This window comes from Saccopteryx leptura, chromosome 5 (assembly GCF_036850995.1).
Source record: "Saccopteryx leptura isolate mSacLep1 chromosome 5, mSacLep1_pri_phased_curated, whole genome shotgun sequence".
Taxonomy (NCBI): Eukaryota; Metazoa; Chordata; class Mammalia; order Chiroptera; family Emballonuridae; genus Saccopteryx; species Saccopteryx leptura.
The window spans coordinates 77,444,245-77,467,900 of NC_089507.1; the positions used below are offsets into that span (position 1 = coordinate 77,444,245).

The window sequence follows — 23,656 nt, forward strand, 5'->3', positions numbered from 1 at the left end:
TAACTTGGAAAAAAAACAAACCACCCCCCCCAAAAAAAATCCCAAAGTAATCTGTTTGTTATGCTTACCTAACACAGGCTATTCTCAGGCATGCATGAATGACTATGTTTAGAATATGGTGTTGTCCCAGTAGAGCATGAGCTCTACGTAGATCAGGTGTCCCCTATTCAACGTCTCTGCACAGTGGGACACTTCTGCTTAACAGTAGGGCTGGCAGCCTCTTTGAGACTACTCTTGAGGTGACTGTGAGGATTCTACTTATCAGTGCTGAGACCCATTGCCACCAGAGGAAAGACACAACCGACCCACAAGTTAGTTGCAAGAATCACACCAGCAGTTTATTACTCACAAATCTTTTTGGTGTGCCTGGTACAGTTAAGGGGCCCTGTCGGCGTGCTCCTCTCAGCTGTTCTTGGTCAGAGCAGTGTGGAGACAGTCCACATTCAACATTGAAGTCTGGGCACCTACCTCAGCAGGGGGGCCCCTTAGCTTTAGTACCTTTTCTGGACTAGGCCTTCTAAAGCAGTGGTCCCCAACCTTTTTTGGGCCATGGACTGGTTTAATGTCAGAAAATGTTTTCACAGACCAGCCTTTAGGGTGGGTCGGATAAATGTACCACGTGACCAAGACAAAGCATCAAGAGTCAGTCTTAGACGGATGTAACAGAGGGAATCTGGTCATTTTTTAAAAATAAAACATTGTTCAGACTTAAATATAAATAAAATGGAAATAATGTAAGTTATTTATTCTTTCTCTGCGGACCGGTACCAAATGGCCCACAGACTGGTACTGGTCTGCAACCCGGGGCTTGGGGACCACTGTTCTAACAGGTGTCAATCAATTTACAGGATTATCACCTCCAGCCACCTTTTGGGGAGTTCCTCAAAGGGAGCCCTTTTTATGTTAATCTACAGAAATGTCACATCAAGCCACTTTTAAGGTGTTCCTAGGAAACCTTCTTGTTTATGTTAACTTACAGAGTTATGACCTAAATATAAGACTAAATATATGACCTAAATACAAGCCACTTCTTTTCTATATAGAACTTCACACACACACTTATGGACCCTGCGAGAAAGGCAGAGTCTGCCTATCATATCTGTACACATTAGATTAATTCCTATCCAGATGGCATAACTTTGTTTACTTAATTGCTTTTAATATTATATCTGAATTATTTCTATATAGCTTCCATATTTTTCTATATTTCTATATATTTAATTACTTTACCATTATATTACTGCAACAGGTGTAGGGCGTTGCTGGTTCTGCACTTTGCACATCTTGTGTGTGTGCTTACACTCCCTCCCTCCTTCTCTCTCCTCTTCTCCCTGCTAGTTTAACATTTAGAATGTCCCAATTGTGTACTAGGATACTGGCTTTTAAACATGAGGTGCATCAGAATCACCTGGAGGTCTTGTTAAAACATCCATGACTGGCTCCCACCTTGTTTCTGATTCCTTGGGTCTAAGTGGGCCTCAGTGATTGGCACTTCTAAAGAGCTCCCAGGTGATGCTGATGATCTTGTTCCAGAGACCACACCTTGAGAACCCTTACATAGGCATGGCCTAGTAGATTGTTATCCATTATTATAGATTTATGAAAAATTATATGCCAAATTACTATAAAACAGAGACAATGTTATTTTAAAAAATAGAGGGAAGAAAACCCCAACTCACTGTTTTTTTGTCATCATTGTTCTTGTTCTACAATAATTGCTCTTCCAAAGAAGTTAAAGGATTAATCTATGACAAAACAACATCTGTGTTACTTGGTGCTAAATACTAACAGGCTTCTAATATTAGAGGCCAGAGAAGTACTAAGTGTAGGGGTAAACACATACTAATAAATTATCCTTTTTAAAAACAAATACGCAAGAAAACCTTCTCTACCAGTCCAGAGTTTTCTCTGATTCTTTCACAGCTACACTCAACAGATATTTCTCAATGAATATTTATGAACTTTAAATTTTATGTGTCATCTTTGTTTCAAAAAAAGAAGATGAGGGAAGGCCAGAATGTTGCTTCAATTTTTTTTTATGAATATTAATTTCCTTTTGCTTTGCTGATTCCATTTCAGTAGCTGCAAAGTAGAATACACTACAACAGTCTTCTCATGAGGGAGGAAGTGTAAGAGGTTTTAGATCAAATGCAGCACCTTCATTGTAAACAATTAAGTATGATCTGGGAAGCCCAGTGACCCTGCAGCTGGTGCTAAGAGTAGGGAGAGAGGTCAGTTTGGATGGAGAGGTTGGAAGGGAGGAGTCGTGGTGCCCAACCTCTAGTCCCTGCTGCAGAATTAGTGATGCTGGTTGAGATGGTCTCAGCATCAGACAGTTTGACCTACATATTGTGAGTGAGGTGTCCTCTTGAAAAGGCATGTAGATCGGAGAATTGGATAAGGTCTTCCCTCCCCCCCCAAATTACTTACCATAGCCACTATTTTTTTTTATTTTTTTTAAGTGAGCATTTAAAGGAGTGAAAGACTGGAGTCAGAATGAAATGAACAGAAGCCTTTGCTTTAGTAAATGGGATCCTCTAGTTTGGTGCTTAAAAAATATAATTATATAATTTTTTAAAATAGGCATAAGTTGCCCTGGCCGGTTGGCTCAGCGGTAGAGCGTCGGCCTAGCGTGCGGAGGACCCGGGTTCGATTCCCGGCCAGGGCACACAGGAGAAGCGCCCATTTGCTTCTCCACCCCTCTGCCGGGCTTTCCTCTCTGTCTCTCTCTTCCCCTCCCGCAGCCAAGGCTCCATTGGAGCAAAGATGGCCCGGGCGCTGGGGATGGCTCTGTGGCCTCTGCCTCAGGCGCTAGAGTGGCTCTGGTCGCAATATGGCGACGCCCAGGATGGGCAGAGCATCGCCCCCTGGTGGGCAGAGCGTCGCCCCTGGTGGGCGTGCCGGGTGGATCCCGGTCGGGCGCATGCGGGAGTCTGTCTGTCTCTCCCGGTTTCCAGCTTCAGAAAAAGGAAAAAAAATAAATAAATAAATAAATAAATTAATTAAAATAGGCATAAGTTTACTTAAATATAAGAATTACTCATGTTACCTATTTACTTAGTAGAAAAATGAAGCAGAAATAAGATTCTATTTTGAAATATGGTAATTTTAAAGTATTTTTAAGGCAAATTATAATATAAGATTTCCAAGTTAAAATTTATTTTATTTTACTCAGTTAAAAAATATATTCTGAGCACTTTACAGATTTTTTTGTGTGTGACAGAGACAGAGAGAGACGGAGAGAGGGACAGATAGGGACAGAGAGACAGGAAGGGAGAGAGATGAGAAGCATCAGTTCTTCATTTCAGCACCTTAGATGTTCATTGATTGCTTTCTCATATGTGCCTTGACCAGGTGGCTACAGCAGACTGTGTGACCCCTTGCTCAAGCCAGCGACCTTGGGTTCAAGCTGGTGAGCCTTGCTCAAACCAAATGAGCCCATGCTCAATCTGGTGACTTCAGAATTTCGAACCTGGGTCTTCTGTGTCCCAGTTCAATGCTCTATCCACTGCGCCACCGCCTGGTCAGGCTAAGGGTTTTTGTTTTTGTTTTTAAAATGCTATTGGTTAGCTTAGGTGTGCCAATTACAAATTAAACTCAATAGGTAACAGGTACTTAACCAGTAAAACGTCTTGCTGTTCTCTACAGCACAGATCAAATACTATGGCCAGAATGCCAAGGTGAGTGCTGGAATTTTTCTTCTGATATCTTTTATTCTGCCCATGGCGATACCAACCAATACATGAGTCTGAGTAAATTCCTTACCAGTGAGTAGTTCTAACGTTTTTTGAAATGTACAGTTCTTGTTTTGGACTTTCAGGTTAACACTATGTTTGGGAAAAGATGAAAGGAATTTAGAAATAGTCTTTTCATTTCTCATTGAACACAATAATCTAGATATAAAAATTCTGTCTAAATTCTCCTTTGTTACCAGGAAATTTCTTATTAAATTTCCTATTAAAATTTTATTGTAATTATGAACCATCTTCTAGCCTTATAAAAACAATGTGGTCATTATAAACTGTTATAATCCATCTAATTATCAGAGATGAGACACACAGTGACAGAAAGCTATCAGAAATCCACTGGTGAGTCTTACTTGCCTCTCGGGGTAAACCAGACTTCCCTGGAGAGTTCTCTGTTCTCCCTGCCTGAGCAGTTGGAGTGCCTGTGCAGGTAGCAATCCGCCGCCCTCGGAGAACAGCAGGCCCTGTCCCTCTCCTGATAGGCATCTGGAAGTGTTCGCTTTCCAAGACTCTGGCAGTGACTTGAATGTTTACATTGTTAATACTCTGAGCACAGGTAATGGCTGATTAAAACATGAACAGCATGACCAACAGAAACAAAGGTTTTTTGATAAGGATCAACTATTCATGACAGAAAACTAGGAGGCAGAGATGGGGCTGTAGGGGACAGAGTTATTGGGGCAAAGAAGAGGAATATGGGAAGGTAATGTTAGCCTTAAAAAGTGCTTGGTGGTAAGGAAAGAATCCCCCAGCTGCCTCTGGTCTCCTTGCTCTCAGAAATCAGAAATGTAATAAGATGAATAATAGATACAGTGTTCTTACAGTGCAGAGTGTATTCTTTGTTTATGTTGAAAAGTAAAAAGCAGTGAGGCCAAAAGTTTTAGTAAAACTTTATCACTTGAATGAAAAAGTTATTCTGTATTCACAGTGATAATATGTTACACTTGTGTGTTTAGTTCCTCCAGTTAAATTCTGAGTATCCAGTGTCCTCTTTGGTTTTCTACAAATTTGGGCTTTTTGCTTTTGTTTTCCTTACAATTGGAAATCCATGTAAGCTATTTGCACATATGTGTGCCATGGAATTTGCACACCTGCATATGTTGTAAACAGTGGAGTGGGCTCTCACTGGCAGAGGTATTGTGCTCAGCTTGGGTCTGTTGTTAACTTTGCCTATAACCTAAGGGAGGGAGGGATAGAGCAAATATTTACTGAGGCAATTTATTGTGTAAAATCTTAGTATACTTAATTTTAAGAGCCTACAAATTATTTTCAAGGGTTCCTCAGCAATGCTTTGTAAGTCAACACATGTGTTAATTATATAGGAATATATATATATTCCTATTATTATTGAATCCTGAATGGCATGTACTGTAAGCCTGGTGGTTGTGGCCATGCAGATTCGCACTGAATTTGGGAAGACGGTAAAGGAACTCGGAAGCCAGAAAACTGTGAGCCATACCAATTAATTGGGGGCTTGAAAAGACAGGCAATCCAAAAGAAGAAAGAAAAAAAGAAAAAAAAAAGGCGGGGGAGAAAAACCTGCTTTTTGCAGTGGAGGGGAAGTGATCAGGAAACCAGCTGCACCTCTCAGTGGTGAGCATGATCTGATCTCATCACCCTTGAGGGGAAGTGCTTATTTCCTTACAGTAGTGCTGTCACGTGCTCACACTAATTGCACAAAGGGCTTACAGCTGGTAAACCTGCAAGCAAGCCTAACACAGCTGTTTTCCCCATACGTACCATAGTAAGTCAAGTTCCTAAACTCTCCTTTTCGGGAACATTGGCAATGATTCCGAATTTTTAAATGTAAAACTGCTTATTTTTAATGACCTTTCATTTAGGCCTTTCAGATACAGACTATTTCCAATAATATTTGGCAAGTAGAATAGATCCTAACTAGTTGTTAAACATGTATTTTAGACTGATGAGTAAATCGTAGCTTTAATTATCATAATATCTGGACAAGAAATTAATAGAAGGTTATGTGGATTTTAATTTATTATAAATAGTATAAACTTTCTCTGAAATATTTCAAAGGAAGATTAATTTTTAACTTCTAAGTTCATGTTAATTTCATTTTTTGTTATCGTTTGGGAAGACAATGACCTTATTCTTAGGAAGTGCACTCACAAGTGTTTATGGGTACTCAACCAATGGTGGCACAGTGGATTGAGTGTCGGCCCTGGATGGTGAGGGCCCTGGTTTGGAACCTGGAGGTCATTGGCTAGAGTTGAGCTTGTTGGCTTGAGCACAGGCTAGCCAGCTTGTGTGTGGGACCATGAATGTGATCCCCCAGGGTCGCTGGCTAGAGCCCAAGGTCGCTGGCTTGAGCGAGGGGTCACTGGCTCAGCTGGAGCCCCTCCCAGGCCTCCCTCCATCAAGGCCTGTGTGAGAAGCAATCAATAAGCAACTAAAGGGAAACAACTACAGGTTGATGCTTCTCACTTAAAAAGAAAAGGTGTTTATGAGCGTACATTATGTCTGTGACTTCACATGACTTTAATTAGTCATGCACACAAATAAATAAATAATACAGATACAGATATAGCCAGCAATACATTGCTTAATGATGGGGATACATTCAGAGAAATGCATCTCTGGGCGATTTCATTATTCTAGGAACATTGTAGAACGCACTTACACAAACCTAGATGGTATAGTCTACCACACACCCAGCTTTCATGATGGGCCAATCCTGGTGCCATTTGGTTGCTCTGCTACCGCCTACCATGAAAGCTGGAACACCCACTAGTGGGCGGGAGGGATCAGATTGACCAGCACTGCAAAAGTGGGCAGGTTTTTTTTTTTTTTTTTGTATTTTTCCGAAGCTAGAAACGGGGAGAGACAGTCAGACTCCCGCATGCGCCCGACCAGGATCCACCCGGCACGCCCACCAGGGGGCGACGCTTTGCCCACCAGGGGGCGATGCTCTGCCCCTCCAGGGCCACTCTAGCACCTGGGGCAGCGCCAAGGAGCCATCCCCAGCGCCCTGGCCATCTTTGCTCCAATGGAGCCTTGGCTGCGGGAGGGGAAGAGAGAGACAGAGAGGAAGGAGAGGGGGAGGGGTGGAGAAGCAGATGGGCGCTTCTCCTGTGTGCCCTGGCCGGGAATCGAACCCGGGACTTCTACACGCCAGGCCGACACTCTACCACTGAACCAACTGGCCAGGGCCAAAGTGGGCAGTTTTTATAAAAAGGTTCGCCATTACGGTACTACAATGTTAGGATAGCTACAATGATACTAGGCAATAGGAACTTTTCAGCTTCATTGTAATCTCATGAAATCATTGTCATCTATGCAGTCATTGACTAAAATGTTGTTATACAGCACTTAACTGTATAACAGTTAAGTATACATATTTATATTATGTGTAGAGAGACACACACACTAAGGGAACAAGAGACTTACTTATACAGCAAATGTAGTAATTTTATTTTATTTATTTTTTTTTTTTTCCTTTTTTTTTTTTTTTTTTTTTCTTCATTTTTCTGAAGCTGGAAACGGGGAGAGACAGTCAGACAGACTCCCGCATGCGCCCGACCGGGATCCACCCGGCACGCCCACCAGGGGCGACGCTCTGCCCACCAGGGGGCGATGCTCTGCCCATCCTGGGAGTCGCCATATTGCGACTAGAGCCACTCTAGCGCCTGAGGCAGAGGCCACAGAGCCATCCCCAGCGCCCGGGCCATCTTTGCTCCAATGGAGCCTTGGCTGCGGGAGGGGAAGAGAGAGACAGAGAGGAAAGCGCGGCGGAGGGGTGGAGAAGCAAATGGGCGCTTCTCCTGTGTGCCCTGGCCGGGAATCGAACCCGGGTCCTCCGCACGCTAGGCCGACGCTCTACCGCTGAGCCAACCGGCCAGGGCTCAAATGTAGTAATTTTAAAAATGAAAATCTCTGTAAAGGGCATACTGGAATTTTTTATCCTTACAGGTTTTCTGTAAGACTTAAGTTAAACATATATTCATATTGATGGTAAAATAGAAATTGTTGCAATCACTATTTAAAGGAAATTTTAACAATATGTATAAAAAGCCTTAAAAATATATCTATTGAACTAATTCTTCTGGGAATCTAGATTAAGGAAATAATCACTGATATATATTATGATGTATGCATAAAATGTTCATCACAGAACCTTACTTATTACAGTAAAGATTTGTTATAGCAAAATCTTTGCAGTCTCCTAACTACGCATCATCAGAAGATTGACTTTCTAATTAGAATGTGTCTCTATATATACTCTGTAGTCTTTAAAACTAATGTTGCAGAAAATTATTTTGTTTTGCAAAATGTTCAAAATATTAAAAATGAAAACAATCTAGTTATAAAGCTACTATAATGACTTTTATACTTTTTTTATTTTGGCAAAATACACATAACAAAATTTATCATCTTAATTATTTTTAAGTGTACAACACAGTGTATTAAATATACTGCTCACAAAAATAAGGGAATATTTCAAAAATGAATAAGAAGCAATAAAAAGAAGCATTTGATTTTATTTTATTAAACAAGAATATCAGGAAAGCAAACAAGTCAAAGAAAGTGGTTTGATTATGCAAATGAAATGCAAAACCAACTTTTATTTCATTGGCTAAAGTGCACTATACAAAAGACTGAAAGTACTGGAGTATCTGCACATTCCCTGATCCCCTAATTTTTGTGAGCAGTTGTGTAACATAATGTTACACAGCCATCACCACCACCCATCTTTGTAGCTCTTTTCAAATAGAAATAGAAACTGAAACACTGTACTATTAAATATTAACTTTCCCAATTCCACTTTTCCTTAGCCCACCATTCTATATTTTCTCTTTACGGTTTTGACTATCCTCAGTACCTAATAAGTGGAATTATACAGTATTTATCTTTGTGTGATTGGCTTATTCACTTAATTAATATCCTCAAGTTTCATCCACATTGGAGTATATGCCACAATTCTTTTCCTTTTGAAGGATGAATAATGTTCCATATATGTATATACCACATTTTTCTTATATATTCACCTGTCAGTGGACACTGATTTCTTCCATGTTTTAGCTATTATGAATAATGCTGCTATGCATATGGGTATATATAATGCCTTTTTGTGAAATATTTTGTTTATGAATCTTTCTGTTCATTGAAATGATCCTGCAAAAGCATACAATTGAATGTTAGTTATTTTCCTCATTAGTGAGGTGGTGGCAATTTTATTTATTTTAGTTTAGTTGGTAATTTTTTTTATTTTTCTGTATGGAACATATAATACTTTTGATCGGGGGAAAAAAAGTTACATTGGGTGGGATAAGGTCCTCAGCCAAAGTATATATAGGTGATAGATAGCCATACAGTTAAAGGTATACAGCACAGTTGGAACACCTCTTCTCTGTAGTAACCAAAGTTATCAAATACAAAAATACCATTTAAAATTCAATAACAGTAATCACACTCTCAAGGGTATATGGTGCTCTTAATAAGAATGGTGCTAATGTTATTACTATGTAAGTGCATCTGATTTTAGGTCAGTTTTCTTAAAATATAATACATACCAAAGACTACCTGCATATAAATCACTTGAAGTGATTGTAAAAAACATCAACAAAAACTTTGAAAAAAAATCTCTGGTATTAAAGTCAGTAAACATGAAGTTTTATAAAGTTCTGCAAATTATTAATTTTTATATGATGTTTCAAAAATCATGCTATAGGTAAATTTGATTTGTTAAAAACTGGGATAATACCTAGCATGTGGAGGACCCAGGTTCGATTCCCGGCCAGGGCACACAGGAGAAGCACCCATTTGCTTCTCCACCCCTCCCCCTCTCCTTCCTCTCTGTCTCTCTCTTCCCCTCCCGCAGCCAAGGCTCCATTGGAGCAAAGATGGCCCGGGCGCTGGGGATGGCTCTGTGGCCTCTGCCTCAGGCGCTAGAGTGGCTCTGGTCGCAACATGGCGATGCCCAGGATGGGCAGAGCATCGCCCCCTGGTGGGCAGAGCATCGCCCCTGGTGGGCGTGCCGGTTGGATCCCGGTCGGGCGCATGCGGGAGTCTGTCTGACTGTCTCTCCCTGTTTCCAGCTTCAGAAAAATGAAAAAAAAAACAAAACTGGGATAATATTGGGCCCTGGCCGGTTGGCTCAGTGGTAGAGCGTTGGCCTGGTGTGTAGAAGTCCCGGGTTCGATTCCCGGTCAGGGCACACAGGAGAAGCGCCCATCTGCTTCTCCACCCCTCCCCCTCTCCTTCCTCTTTGTCTCTCTCTTCCCCTCCTGCAGCCAAGGCTCCATTGGAGCAAAGATGGCCCGGGCGCTGGGGATGGCTCCTTGGCCTCTGCCCCAGGCGCTAGAGTGGCTCTGGTCGCAACAGAGCGACGCCCCGGAGGGGCAGAGCATCGCCCCCTGGTGGGCGTGCCGGGTGGATCCCGGTCAGGCGCATGCGGGACTCTGACTGACTGTCTCTCCCAGTTTCCAGCTTCAGAAAAATACAAAAAAAAACCCAAAAACTGGGATAATATTGAATACTTTATACTATTAAAGGATACAAAAGAATCCTTTGAACAGAACATAACCATTCTTTTAAAATACAATATTTATGAAAAATTTAGCTGTGTATTTTTGACAGGCATTTTTGTTTAAAGTGTTGCATATCTATATATACAAATGATTTTCATCCTTATTTATTTCCTGGCATACATATAAACTACTAAAATTCTTAGGTACACCAAAAAAACATATTTTTTGCCAATCTGACAAAAAAAAGCTGTAATTTAGATTTATTCACACTGGATAGCTATTGTTGTGTTGGTTGTCATCATGTTTTTGATAATCTAAGAGAAAAGAGGTCAGTGCCCCTGACTAATAGTCAGGTATTGCATCTTTTAAAATTTATTGCAGCACACTGGTTGTAAATTTCTGATATATAAGTGTATATATATATTGTTTGAAGAATATATTTCCTTTGTATCCATCAGAAGATGACTCTGTTTTATGTATAATGAATATAGAATTATTTTCTTAATACAAATTTGTAGAACACTCCAGAAACCACATGAGAAAAGGCTGTATACCCATCAGCTAGACCTGAAATAAAGATGCTACCTACTTATATCAATACTTTAGGGGCGTTGATTCATTTACTACATTTGCTTATATTCTCTGCTTTTAACCCATGTCAAGCTCATTTCTTCCAGCATGCTCTTGAATCAAGGGCCTAGATGAATGATGATTCCTGTTTAGTTGAAATTATTTAATTTAGAGTGTGTGTGTGTGTGTGTTTGTTTTATCAGTTAGCAGATAAAAAGTACCTCTCACATCTTGCATATGGAGCTTAGCAAGCACTTTTAGGAAAAAGTTGCTTCCTTATTTTTAGATGAAAATATTCTGTGTATTATAGTTCTCTTTGCTTTCTTTTTCATTTCAGATTTTGTTGACGGATCTATCCACCACAAAGCCTTACTTATATCTGTGACTGTCTGTAGTTTGCTCTTGGTCCTTATCATTTTATTCTGTTACTTCAGGTAAGTTCCCAAAATATAGATGTAAAATTTTGAGTTTATAATATCTTTCTCTTACTGCTCTTACCCACTGATATCATTTTTCACCACAACTTCTGTTGACCTAATTAGATCTTAGATGTCACTGTTAATATTAGTTCCTATTGATAAATATTTGTCCTAATGAAGCTATTATTAAATATCTATTTCATTTGTGCTTCATATATCCAAACCACCCAGATAAATTTCACCCGTGGGGAAGTTAGGGTAGTTAGGGAATTCAGGAATAAGTGGCTACTGAATTTAATTCTAAGCAGAGAAATAAGCATGTTGATCTTAGAATCCTTCTAGTAATTTCTTATTTCCTGATCTAACAACTTCCCCTAGTAGTGAAAGATTTTTTAAAGACAATGTATAGATTATTAAATTAAAGTAAGTTTGGTTACTATATTAAAGTTAAGTATGGTAGTTCAAATGATTTTTAGTCACTTGAAAACTTATTTTGTCATTTGTGAAATATCAAAGACCTTTCAATTATGTTGCTTGTCTTTTATAATACTCATTTTACAATATTATTCTGCAAATGGAGTTGATTCAAATACATTTATTTCTAATAATTAATACGTTTTTAAAGTTTATATTTATTTCACTTAGCTATGTTATTGGCCTATATATTACCTACATAAGAGAGTTAGCTTTAATGTCTTTTTCACACCAAAAATTTGGATCTATAATTAATTAGAGGGAACCGTAAAGGGAAGAACTTTAGGGAATGAATGGAATGGAATTCTATAGAAACATTAACAGACTTTATGTAGCCTGCTGGACAAGTCAGTTGAAAGGAATAGAGATGTACTTAGACGGTGGAGACTGAGTAAGAACATGTAGTTTACTCTAAAAAAAATAAAAAAAGTTAGTAAAATAATTTTAATTTGTATTTTGGCAATTAGAACTGAATGTAATAAATAGTGAGCATTTAATCTCGCATTGTTTTTATGTGCTAAAATAAAAACCTGCCCTGATTACTGTTTGATCGGCAGTGTTTGCCTGTATCATTACAGTTCAGTGTCTAAAATGATCTTCCTCTGTGCCTCTCTAGGTATAGAAAACAAGAAACAAGAGCTCGATACAGCATTGGGTTGGAGCAGGATGAAACTTACATCCCTTCTGGAGAGTCGCTGAGAGACTTGATTGAGCAGTCTCAAAGCTCAGGAAGTGGATCAGGCCTCCCTCTGCTGGTATGAGAAGAACATACATTGAATTTAAAGGAATGTTTTCTGAGAGGAAATGTCAAGAAATACAGGGTTTCATTTTACTGAAACGGATAGGGCAGGACAAAGAGGACATTCTGTGCAGGCAGTTAGATATCAGATCTCCGATGCAGGGCTTCCTGATAACATTTTGACATATTGGGGGTAAGGTGATTGTTTTTTAATGTCAGTCTATGGTTACAATCCAGACCCTCAGACGTTCTGATAAAGAGTAGATTAGAAAACATTAAACAGGGGGCCATCTTCCCTCTGTTTTCAGTAAGTATAGTATTACTGCCCTTTGGCCTGGCTTTTGAAGGCCATTCTTACAACCAACTGGGATCCGAGTACTTTTACAAGGAAAGAAGGCTGCATTTCAGCTGGAGGGCTTATGTTTCAGGGCGAAGTCCTGGCTTTTCCATTCAGGAGAGGTTTCATTTTCTGATGGTCAATACTGCCAACCTTGAAGAAAATATATACTGAATCCAAGGCACTTGCTATAATGAGAAAAACATTTTGTTCCTTTATGCACCATGCAAAACGATGACTGTGACTCGGGATGGAAATAACAATTTTAATGAGAAATAGTTTCCTTTGTAAATTCTTGAGATTGATTTTCCTAATCGTTACTGTCTGATTCTGACTTTGGATATCTTGTTTACTTTCCTTAGGTGACCTTTTATTTAGTATTAAACGTAACTTAAAAAAAAAAAAGTCTCAAGCCAAGAATATATCTTACAACATTTTTAAATATACAGAAAGCTGTTTATATTTAATGTATACAACTTGAGAATTTGGCAATGAATATATATCCATGAAACCATCACTACAATCTATACCATGAACATATCCATCACCTTCAAAAGTTTATTTATTATCATTATTATTTTATGATTAGAACACTTGACATGAGATTTATGCTCTTAGCAAATTTCCGAATACAATACATACTGTTAACTGTGGGCACTATAGATCTTTAGGACTTATTCATCTTGCATAACTGCAACTCTATACTTGTTGACTAATACCTTCCCTGGAGGCAATAGACCAGACAGAAAACCCCTTGTGAAGTAGTCATTATGACCAAAATGATGCTTCTCAGGATATCACTTTTTCTTATATAAAAGTTCTCATCAAATTGCTTGATCTTTATTTTTAGAGTTAATATGTATCAAATCCAATTCTCATGTTTAAAATCGTTATTGTATATTTTCAAAAGAAAAGTACAAATATTGAAATCCCCTTTGATATTAATGAATCAGAATTCATATTCTTGGACTATTTGTTTTTTTTCTTCTAACCCAGTGTTTTCAACTGCTGGTCAATGGGCAAGTCTGCCAAAAATTTCATACTGGTCCATGAAAGAGTTAAACACCCTGATGCTGTATGAAGATTATAGACCTAATGATCTTAGTCATTCATTTATGCTCAGTGTGATTTCTGTCGTTGCAGTCCCCAAAATAATTCTCATATTTTCACTGGTCCCCAGAATGTAAAAAGGTTGAAAACCACTGTTTTAATCTATCTTTTTCATGACTGTGAAATTATCTCTCCGAAGTTGTTGACCTTCTTGTGTTACTTCCCTGGATAACACATTCTAATATTCAGTACATTTATGGGTCTTCTGTCTTCCTTGGTCTGCACATAAACCTCTTCTCCCTCCTCTCCTCCACCTGCTTCCTGCGCTCTCCTCCGCCCGGAGTCATGGTTTCTCAAATGCAGGAAGTCCTCACTTAACCTCATCAATAGATTCTGCGACTGTAAGCGCAACGACTTATATCAAAACCAATTTTACCATAGGATAATTGACATAAACAAGTTATAATGAAACAGCATTGAATGAAACAATGAATCTTTATGGTGAGGTCTTCAAACTTCTTGCTCCTGTCTTGGCTCACATTTTTCTCTGTGACAACTTACCATAGACTTAGCCGGTCTTTTTCGGCTGTCTTAACATTTGCTTGTAGTATCAATACAGCAGGTTAAAATACTGTTAAATTGATGGTAATGTGTCTATGTCTTCAGATGGACTCTTCTCTTCAGAGGTGGAGATTACATTTTACTCACTTTGTATCCCTACAGTTCATTAAATAATAGTTTTTAAAACTTTCAACTCCAATTTTTAATATTTGTGAAAATACTATCTTATTTCCATAATCTAGATACTGAAAAATAGCATTTGGCCCGTATCAAAAAAAGATTAAGAACAGTCAGATTGCCAGGGTTCAAATCCTGGCCAGACACTGGCCTTTGCAAATATGATCTTATTTAATACCAATAACAACCCTTTGAGATAGTTCTGAAAATATATACCTGCATTACAAAACAAGGCCATAGGCCAAGGTAGGTTGACTAGCTAGGAGTGGAGAAGCCAAGATTCAAACCTGAATGATCTGCCTCTAGAATCTGTGCTCTTATTGTTTCTGAAATGTGAACCAAATGTAAGTAAGTTAGATAAAACAAATAAATGCATTTGACAGGGGCAGCTTGGGAAAAGGATCCTATAAAACGAGAGAAGAAAAAAAAAATCTCGGTATTACAGATTTGAGATCTCGTTTTAAGAGACTTCCAAGTGTGCAATACTTTATTATGCGAGTATCTCACTTGGTACTAATTTGCTACATATTTTATTAATATAAGGGGAAAATTCATGCCTTATGTATATTTGCCAAATATCTTGATATATAAGTCCTTTAAGGAAGGAATATCATAGGTTGGTTGCAAGAATTAAGATAGTTTGCGTGTCTCCCCACCATATATATATAATATATAAAATATATATTTATTTAATTCATAATATGTAGTCAGTAAATAGTAACATTAATTTTTACTTATACCCAATTTATCAGAGCCTGTAAAGGAAAAGAGGTGAAGTAAATTCTTTAATTGAACATTAAGCTTCTTAAGTGAGGAATCCTTTGTGAAAAATCTTTCCAATATGTATTATTAACCCAGCCTTATTAAGTTTAGCATTTTAAACTGTATATTTGTGTGTGTGTTACTAATGCAGGGACATTTTAGAGAGTAGAGAGCAGTGGTGGTCAACCTGGTCCCTACTGTCCACTAATGGGCATCCATCTTTCATGGTGGGCGATAGCAGAGCAACCAAAGTATAAATATTGAATAAAAAGATAAATTTAACTATAGTAAGTTTTATAAAGATTAATTTTGCCAAATTTAGTGAAAATCCCACATAAAGTACTTGGTAAGTAATTATTATTATATGCTTTAACTTGCTGTAACTCTGCTTTATAAATTTTATAAAGTAAAGTTCATCCCTACTTTATAAATCACCATTACTGTGGAGCTGGTGGGTGGTTATAAACTACTACTAACAGAGATACAAAAGTGGGTGGTAGGTATAAAAAGGTTGACTACCCCTGGTCAATGACTTATGCTACATGATTTTCAGTGACTATATACATGGACACAGACTTACACATTAAACGCTATTGGGTATCACTAGATAAGATGACATTTATGAAATAATAGTAACTCCTTATGTTATACAGCCAGTTGTACCCATTTTACATAAAATAAGTCTTCCCTTCTTGGTGTCACAGTTGTAGTGATTGTATCTCATAGACATTTTACTTATATAATCAATCCTTACAACAGCCTGAGAATGAAGGTTTAGGTAGAGTAAGAGCAGAAACATGTCCTAAATCAAATAAAAACTGAAATCAAATAGTTTTAAATTTTTTCCATTGGGTTGAAAGAGAGAGAAGTACCAACTCCTTGTTCCACTTAGTTCTTCCATTAGTTGTGTACTTATTGGTTGCTTCTCATATATGTCCTGGCTGGGGATCGAACCCATGACCTCAGCATGTTGAGACAATGCTCTATTCACTGAGAAAGTTGGCTGGAGCCAATACAAATATATTTTTAATTTTGAATATAATTTAGTGATACTTTTTATTTTTGACATGTTGTTCCTATTCATTGAAGCATTGCCAATTCCATCAGTACCTTTAATAAAATATTAGATGATATATTAATGTTAGATAAGGATGAAAAACTGCTTAATATAGGAAATATTCAATAGATTTACAGAAGCAATGCTTTGTAACATCTGTAAATTAAATATATTTCTTTAATAAGTGTGGGAAGTTTTCTCCAAGTCAATAATTTAACTCCTTGTGGATTTGTGTCTTAGCTGCCTAGTGCCGTTGATACTTCCGTTCCCTCCTCTGGGAATGGAAATGCTCTTGGATTAGACTCAATAGCATATTTGACTCCGAAAGGGAGGAAAGCAGCTCAGCACATGTGCTTGGTGCCTTATTTCCTTTAGACTGGGTGACTTCATGTCATGTCAGCAATGCTCTTATTTTTCACTCCTTCTTTTAGAAAAGAACAATAAAGAAAAGCTTTTCATTTTTAAGATTAAAAAGATGTAATCTTAGTGATTTTGATGATTATGACAATGGATAGCATTATTTCTTGAATTATGCATTATGCATAAACAGAACTCATCCTGGTTGGTAGACATCTATGGTGGGCAGAATAATGGCCCCTCAAAATGTCCATGTCCTAATCCAGTGGTTCTCAAACTTTTTGAAGTCGTGGAACATTTAAAATTTTACAAGTAATGGTAGACACACTGTATACAAATTTCTGAGAAATATGTTATAATAAGTCAAATATTAAATAAAAAAATATAACATCCAAGCGTGCTTTTATGGTAATTAAACCAAATAAATATGACAAAATTAAATTTATTCTGACATTAAAAAACATTTTTATGTTACATTTTTTGAGTTATGCTTTTTAGAATTTGTAAAAAGGAGGGGTTAAAAAATAAAAAAACGACAAAAAGTTATCTTTTTATATATATAAATACATTCTTAGTAAGATTTAGTAATTTCGGCAGGTTCCGGCACAAATATGTTAAGTTTTTTCATTCTTGTGTTTATGAGAAATATGAGCCTGATGTGTCCTAGCGATTTCTTCAATGTTTGGGCATATATTTGAAAGGCAAACTCTCATTTCCTCATCAAAACATTGAAGAATTCCTCTCTTTTTACTCTTAATTGTGTTGAGTGCAGAAAACCCCCACCATACATATCATCTTGACACCAAACAAAGGATAGAAGAAACTTGCCTCCAGTCTTTCCGGAAACATGGGGGGTAGTGTAAACAATCTAGCACCACAGCTGAACAGCCTTTTGCAACCTAATCAGGCAAGTGAGGTAGGGGGTTGGGCAGACTGTCAGCTTACAGCCAATTCCCCACACCTCTGTCACCCAACAATCTAAACTCCAAAAACCCTGTTGGTCTTTGGGTCCTCAACAGGCACATTTTTCTCTGGAATACCATAGGGCGCATCTGGAAATCTTCTAGGGCGTACCAGTGCGCCCTGGTGAACACTCTGAGAACCACTGCCCTAATCTCTAGAATCTGGTATTTTGCATAGCAAAGGATAATTTAAATTGCTAATTAATTGACCTTGAGATAGGTTATTCTGGATTATCTGGGTGATCTCATTGTAATTACATGATCCTTAAAACTGCAGAAACAAAAAGAAATACTTTGTTTACCTAATACAGAGTGTATCTCTGAAAGAACACATTTCAATTTTCTGAGACGATCTTCTGAGAGTTTTGTGTTAGGTTCTTTACATATATTCTATATGTGTTAGGTTCTTTATCTTTATAGGCTCACAAAAATTAGGGGATCAGTGAACATGCAGATACTCCAGTACTTTAAGCCTTTTGTATAGTGCATTTTCACCAATAAAATAAAAGTTAATTTTGTATCTCATTTGCATAGTTGAATAACTTTCTTTGACTTGTTTGATTTTTTTTTTTTTTTTTTTTGTATTTTTCTGAAGCTGGAAATGGGGAGAGACAGTCAGACAGACTCCCGCATGCGCCTGACCCGGATCCACCTGGCACGCCCACCAGGGGGTGGACGCTCTGCCCACCAGGGGGCGATGCTCTGCCCCTCCAGGGCGTTGCTCTGTTGCAATCAGAGCCACTCTAGCGCCTGGGGCCAAGGAGCCATCCCCAGCGCCCGGGCCATCTTTGCTCCAATGGAGCCTCGCTGCGGGAGGGGAAAGAGAGACAGAGAGGAAGGAGAGGGGGAGAGGTGGAGAAGCAGATGGGCGCTTCTCCTGTGTGCCCTGGCCGGGAATCAAACCTGGGACTTCTGCACGCCAGGCTGACACTCTACCTCTGAGCCAACCGGCCAGGGCCAACTTGTTTGATTTTTTAATGTTCTTGTTTAATAAAAAAAAAATCAAATGCTTCTTTTTTTTTATCACTTCATATTCATTTTGAAATATCCCCTAATTTTTGTGAGCAGGATATATGTCTCCCAAATTGTGTAAATTGTTACTGATACTTGGCCATTTTCAGTTATGGAGTTCTTAAAATATTTTGCTGTAAGCACAGATGGGATAAAGAGCCTATAGAAAGAGACATTTAACCTCTGTGCTACTTCACTCTCATGTTTGCTTTCTCTTTGTAACTGTTGCACTTTCTATCATTCTTCAGTGTACTCTCTTTAGCTTAACTCTCTCCAGCTCTAATCTATTGTTTTATTTGTCCATTTTACATTTTTTGAAGTGAATAATTAATTGTTCTATTTCAAAGTATCATTTTCATTATATTCTTGCTGCTTTCTTATTTTTCATCCCATCTTCCATGTCTTTACATATTTCTTGTAGTGTTCCTTAGCTTTTTATGTCTCAAAATTCAAATATCTGTAATCTGATGGCGTTAAATCTATTTAGATTGTTTTTCTTGACTCTCATTTATAGCAGCTGTTTCCTTCTGTTTTAAGGAATTTGTTCTGTGAGATCTTCCTTCTCTCCCTCCCTTGCCTCCTTACCTGCTCCCTTGGGAATTTCCTTTGTTCCTTTGTGTAGGAATAAAAACATCCAAACCTGTAGAATTTTTATAAAATTTATTTGAGCCAAACAGAGGAGATGCCTGGAAGTAAGATCTTGAACTGAGAAGAGTACTTCTCAGAATGGCACTCTGCAGCTTCTTTAATGCATCTGTATTTAAGGAGGGAAAATAAGGACAATTACTTGGAACGCAGAGAAGGCAAAACGGGGATTGGTTTCCAGAAGAGTTAACAAGATGATGTGCTCTCCTGAGGTTCTTTCTCTTCTGCAGGGTCTGACAGAGGCATTGCAAAGGTGTGTTAACCTAGATGCACAGAACAATGGACAGGGCTTGCTTAAGTCAAAGATAAACCATTTACTAAAGAAGTTATATGCCTGGGGCAAGACTACCCACCATGACCTGCCCAGTTAGGAATTTATGATCAGATCACCCTGTGAGGTTACTTTCCCTAGAACCCCCTTTTTTGTCCACACTTCTGAGTTCAACAATGCATTAGTTTTTATTATTATTTTTTTTTGTATTTTACCCAGAATCAGCTTATATGGTTGCAAGACTTCCTTCAAAGTACCTGGTATCTCACCACAGTGGTGTGATGACAAATATTCTGCAAATGATTTCCTCAGTGGAGGATTTATATTGAGTTTTCTGGGAGCCATGGGATGCTACCAACCTAGGACAAATCTAGTTTCATTCAGTGTCCTAATGCTGAAACCCTAGGGTCAGTTTCTCTACTTTTAAAGGGATCAAAGTTTAGATTCTGTCCCAGTGCCGGTATATTCTTAGCCCAGACAGCAACCTTGCCTTTGTATATGCTTAATGCTTATCCATCCCTGCTCTAGTCTCCACTCTTTCTTCCTCCTTTTCCTCCCTCTTTTCTTCTTTCCCCCTCTTTTCTTCTTTCCTTCCCTTCCTTCCCGCTTGCTTGGTGATGTTCTTTATTTCTTTGTGTGTCTAATGATACTCGGTGGGACAGAAGTAGGTTTACAGTTGTTTACATGGAAAATAATACAATATTAAATAATAATACAAGAATAAACTGCTTCACATACTAACAAATATAAAACTCTTTTTGCCCCACTCTGTACATCACAATTTTGTTTTGTTGTATTTTATCCAAATGTATAGTGGCATGAGTCCCTTCGGAGTATGTGGCGTTCCACTGTGGTGGTGGTCATGAAAAAAATAGTCTATTCTGCCATCTCCTGTGAACTCATTCTGGTTTTTCTTGCTATGAAAATAGTAGGAAGAATAAAATAGTCAATAAACTGGAAGAAATATTTCAAACCTTCAGAATCAGCAATCAATTTTAAATCTCAAATCTTTCAAGAGGAAAGCGTAAAATGATAAACAAATACAAATAACTTGTCTGTATAAAAGGGAAACTGGGTAGATCTAATTGAGATCCAGTAATTGTTTCTTTTCTGGAGAGAAAAGAAAATTAAACAAATCTGTAGTGCTGTGAATATACTAACAGTGTGTTTTGGGATTTAACAGGTCCAAAGGACTATAGCTAAGCAGATTCAGATGGTGAAACAGATTGGAAAAGGTCGCTATGGGGAAGTTTGGATGGGAAAGTGGCGTGGCGAAAAGGTAGCTGTGAAAGTGTTCTTCACGACAGAGGAAGCCAGCTGGTTCCGAGAGACAGAAATATATCAGACAGTGTTGATGAGGCATGAAAACATTTTGGGTGAGTCTATAGCAATGTTCAGGGTTTTCTAGCTTTTCTCTATTTTTCTGTTAACATCTGCCTATTAACTCATCTGTCTAGACCTGTTATGCAATATATAGACATTTTCTTCTTGGCCTGAGCCCAAGAATGTCATAAGCTTCTAATGGGAGACCTCACAGGAGGAATGACTAAGGCACTTCTGCAAATGACTGGTGGGATGGAAATGAAGTACTCGCCACTACTTTTTTAGTGAGGGACAGGAAATGCAAATACAATACCGGCATTTCTTAGGGTTTCTTACGGATTTGAAGGAGCATGTTTTTGTTTAAATGTAAAAAATTATAAGAATTTTATCTTCAGGGTTTATTTATATTCAGAGTTTATATAGATAATTGATTTCCTTTTTGTTTTTTCCAGTTAGCAATATCTAGCTGGATCATTCAGCTGTGAAGGTTGTAAGCTAACCTGAAGTGTATGCTTTGACTCAAGTCCCTGTTTTGCCAACAGTGTCTTATGTGTAACTATAGTACCTTGATCTATTTACTGTTAACTTAAAAGCAATTTATGTATCAACAACTGATTAGAAAGAGGTCATGTTTAGAGATGCAAACTCTTATGGTTGCTCTACCCCTGTTGTTTTGATAGCTTCTGATTGGTATTAGTAATTTCGTACTGTCATAGGCATAGTCAGAAGACTGAATGAAATGCTAGACAAGGGAAACATAGAACAAAGAATGATAGTTGAGAATATGAATTATTCTTGATAATATTCAGAAAAGACAGCTCCAAACCTTTTTGTCTTTTTTATCTTTTAGGGTTCATTGCTGCAGATATCAAAGGGACAGGGTCCTGGACCCAGTTGTATCTAATCACAGACTACCATGAAAATGGTTCCCTTTATGATTACTTGAAGTCCACCACCCTAGATATTAAGTCGATGCTGAAGTTAGCCTATTCTTCTGTCAGTGGCCTATGCCATTTGCACACTGAAATCTTTAGTACTCAAGGCAAGCCTGCGATTGCCCATCGAGATCTGAAAAGTAAGAACATCCTGGTGAAGAAAAATGGAACTTGCTGTATAGCCGACCTGGGCCTGGCTGTTAAATTTATTAGGTTAGTATCAAGGTGAACAAATACAGTTTCTATGATCCTTTTCTATCACTTTTTATAGATCATGCATTCTGTAGTTCAGTGCTTCCAGGATATTTAGTAGAGGAGGTGTTTCTATTACTTTTGAGTTTTCTTGGGAGGGAAAAAGAAGTATTTTATTGGCAACATAAAGTTTTGGGTGAGTTCTACTGTTTTTATGCTCATCTGTGTCCTGGCTTCAAAACAATGTTAGTCCACTGGATTTGAGGCTGTCATGAGGGTATTTAGAAAAAAGTAGCTAATGTCTTGGCTTATGTGGTCAGAATTCTGTGTAACATTTTTAAGTAGGAAAAGGTTTCAGGAAAGATCCTCAGGTTATGTAGTGTTAAAGGCAATGTTTTTTATATGATAAAGAAAAGATAACTTGCTCACATGTTTTATGAGGAATGTTAGATACTAATAAACACAGCCGGTATTTAGCATGTTATACTGTAGCTTAAACAGTGACTATTATGCCTAAACACGTAAGTCAGCATGTGTTATAAAGCAATGGTGTTTAGACCCTGGGTGTAGGGAGACTCCTTGGAGTCTATCAGTTGCCTCTACAGAATGGAGAGGAGGAATGCTCAATAGTTGAAGCTTTGTGTTGCTTACCCTCTGTAATCAGAGCAGTCCCTTTCATCTTGTAGATGATGTATTAGAAGAAATGGTTCCTCTGCTTTGAAAATAGAACAACCAAACAAAATAAGTTTGCAAACCACCGGCTTAGAGAGAACATCATATAACTACCTTTTAAAAAACTAAATATAGGCTTAGCCAATATTAATTGTTGAACCCTCTTGTGGTTTCTCTTTTTTTAAAAAAAGATGACTGTAAGATACAGAAACGGGCACAAAGGAAAAGCCATGGAGATGATTGAATGTTTGGAAAATGAAACTCCTAAGAAAGAACAAATAAATTCATATTTTTACCCAGGAATGAGATTGAAGAGTTGTTTAATAATAGGCCCCAAATATAGGAAGGTGTGTACCTCACCATTTAGAGGATGGCAAATTGAACTTCTTGATCTTTAAAGGATCGCAATAGGAAATGACTTGAAATGTAGATTTAAATGAGAAATGTGAACCTCTCGCCAATAAAGATTATTAAATTCCCTCTCTTCTGAATGCCTTTTTTGGTTTACAACCTTTTTCAAGTTTTTTTTTACCAAAAAAGTTTTTTTTTTTTTGCTTCTCAAATTAACAGCCTTTCTCTTTTCGTCCCCTGTTAAATTTCTAGAGCATTCCAAAGAGTAACCTGCTTTCACAATCCAGAAATTGATGCTGTTTTCCAGTCTGGCCTCTGCTGCATTCTCTCCTGAAGCTCTCTGACTGAGGGGCACCATTGATGGTGTCAGCCCAGGGCTTTCTGATTGTCATTTCTTTCTCCACTGGGCCTGAGCCTTTCCTCCTCCTGTTTCTCTGGCAGGCCTTCTCAGTGCAGGCTTCCCTCAGTCTCTCTAGAAGTTCTGCTCCGTCTACTTTTTAAAAGGTTTTCCCACTACTAGATTTCCTGTCATACCTGATTTTCCTTCCTAGTTTCCA

General features: G+C 38.1%; 1 protein-coding gene across 2 annotated transcripts in view; it reads left to right on the top strand.

Moving 5' to 3' along the window:
- Positions 1–23,656, top strand: part of BMPR1B (bone morphogenetic protein receptor type 1B) — a 427,129-nt gene that overhangs the window by 383,369 nt on the left and 20,104 nt on the right. For both annotated transcript variants that reach the window (XM_066386369.1, XM_066386370.1), the window contains 4 exons: positions 11,142–11,238; positions 12,314–12,452; positions 20,810–21,002; positions 21,800–22,097. In XM_066386369.1, the coding sequence (XP_066242466.1) occupies positions 11,142–11,238; positions 12,314–12,452; positions 20,810–21,002; positions 21,800–22,097 (727 nt within the window). The remainder of the gene's footprint in view (positions 1–11,141; positions 11,239–12,313; positions 12,453–20,809; positions 21,003–21,799; positions 22,098–23,656) is intronic.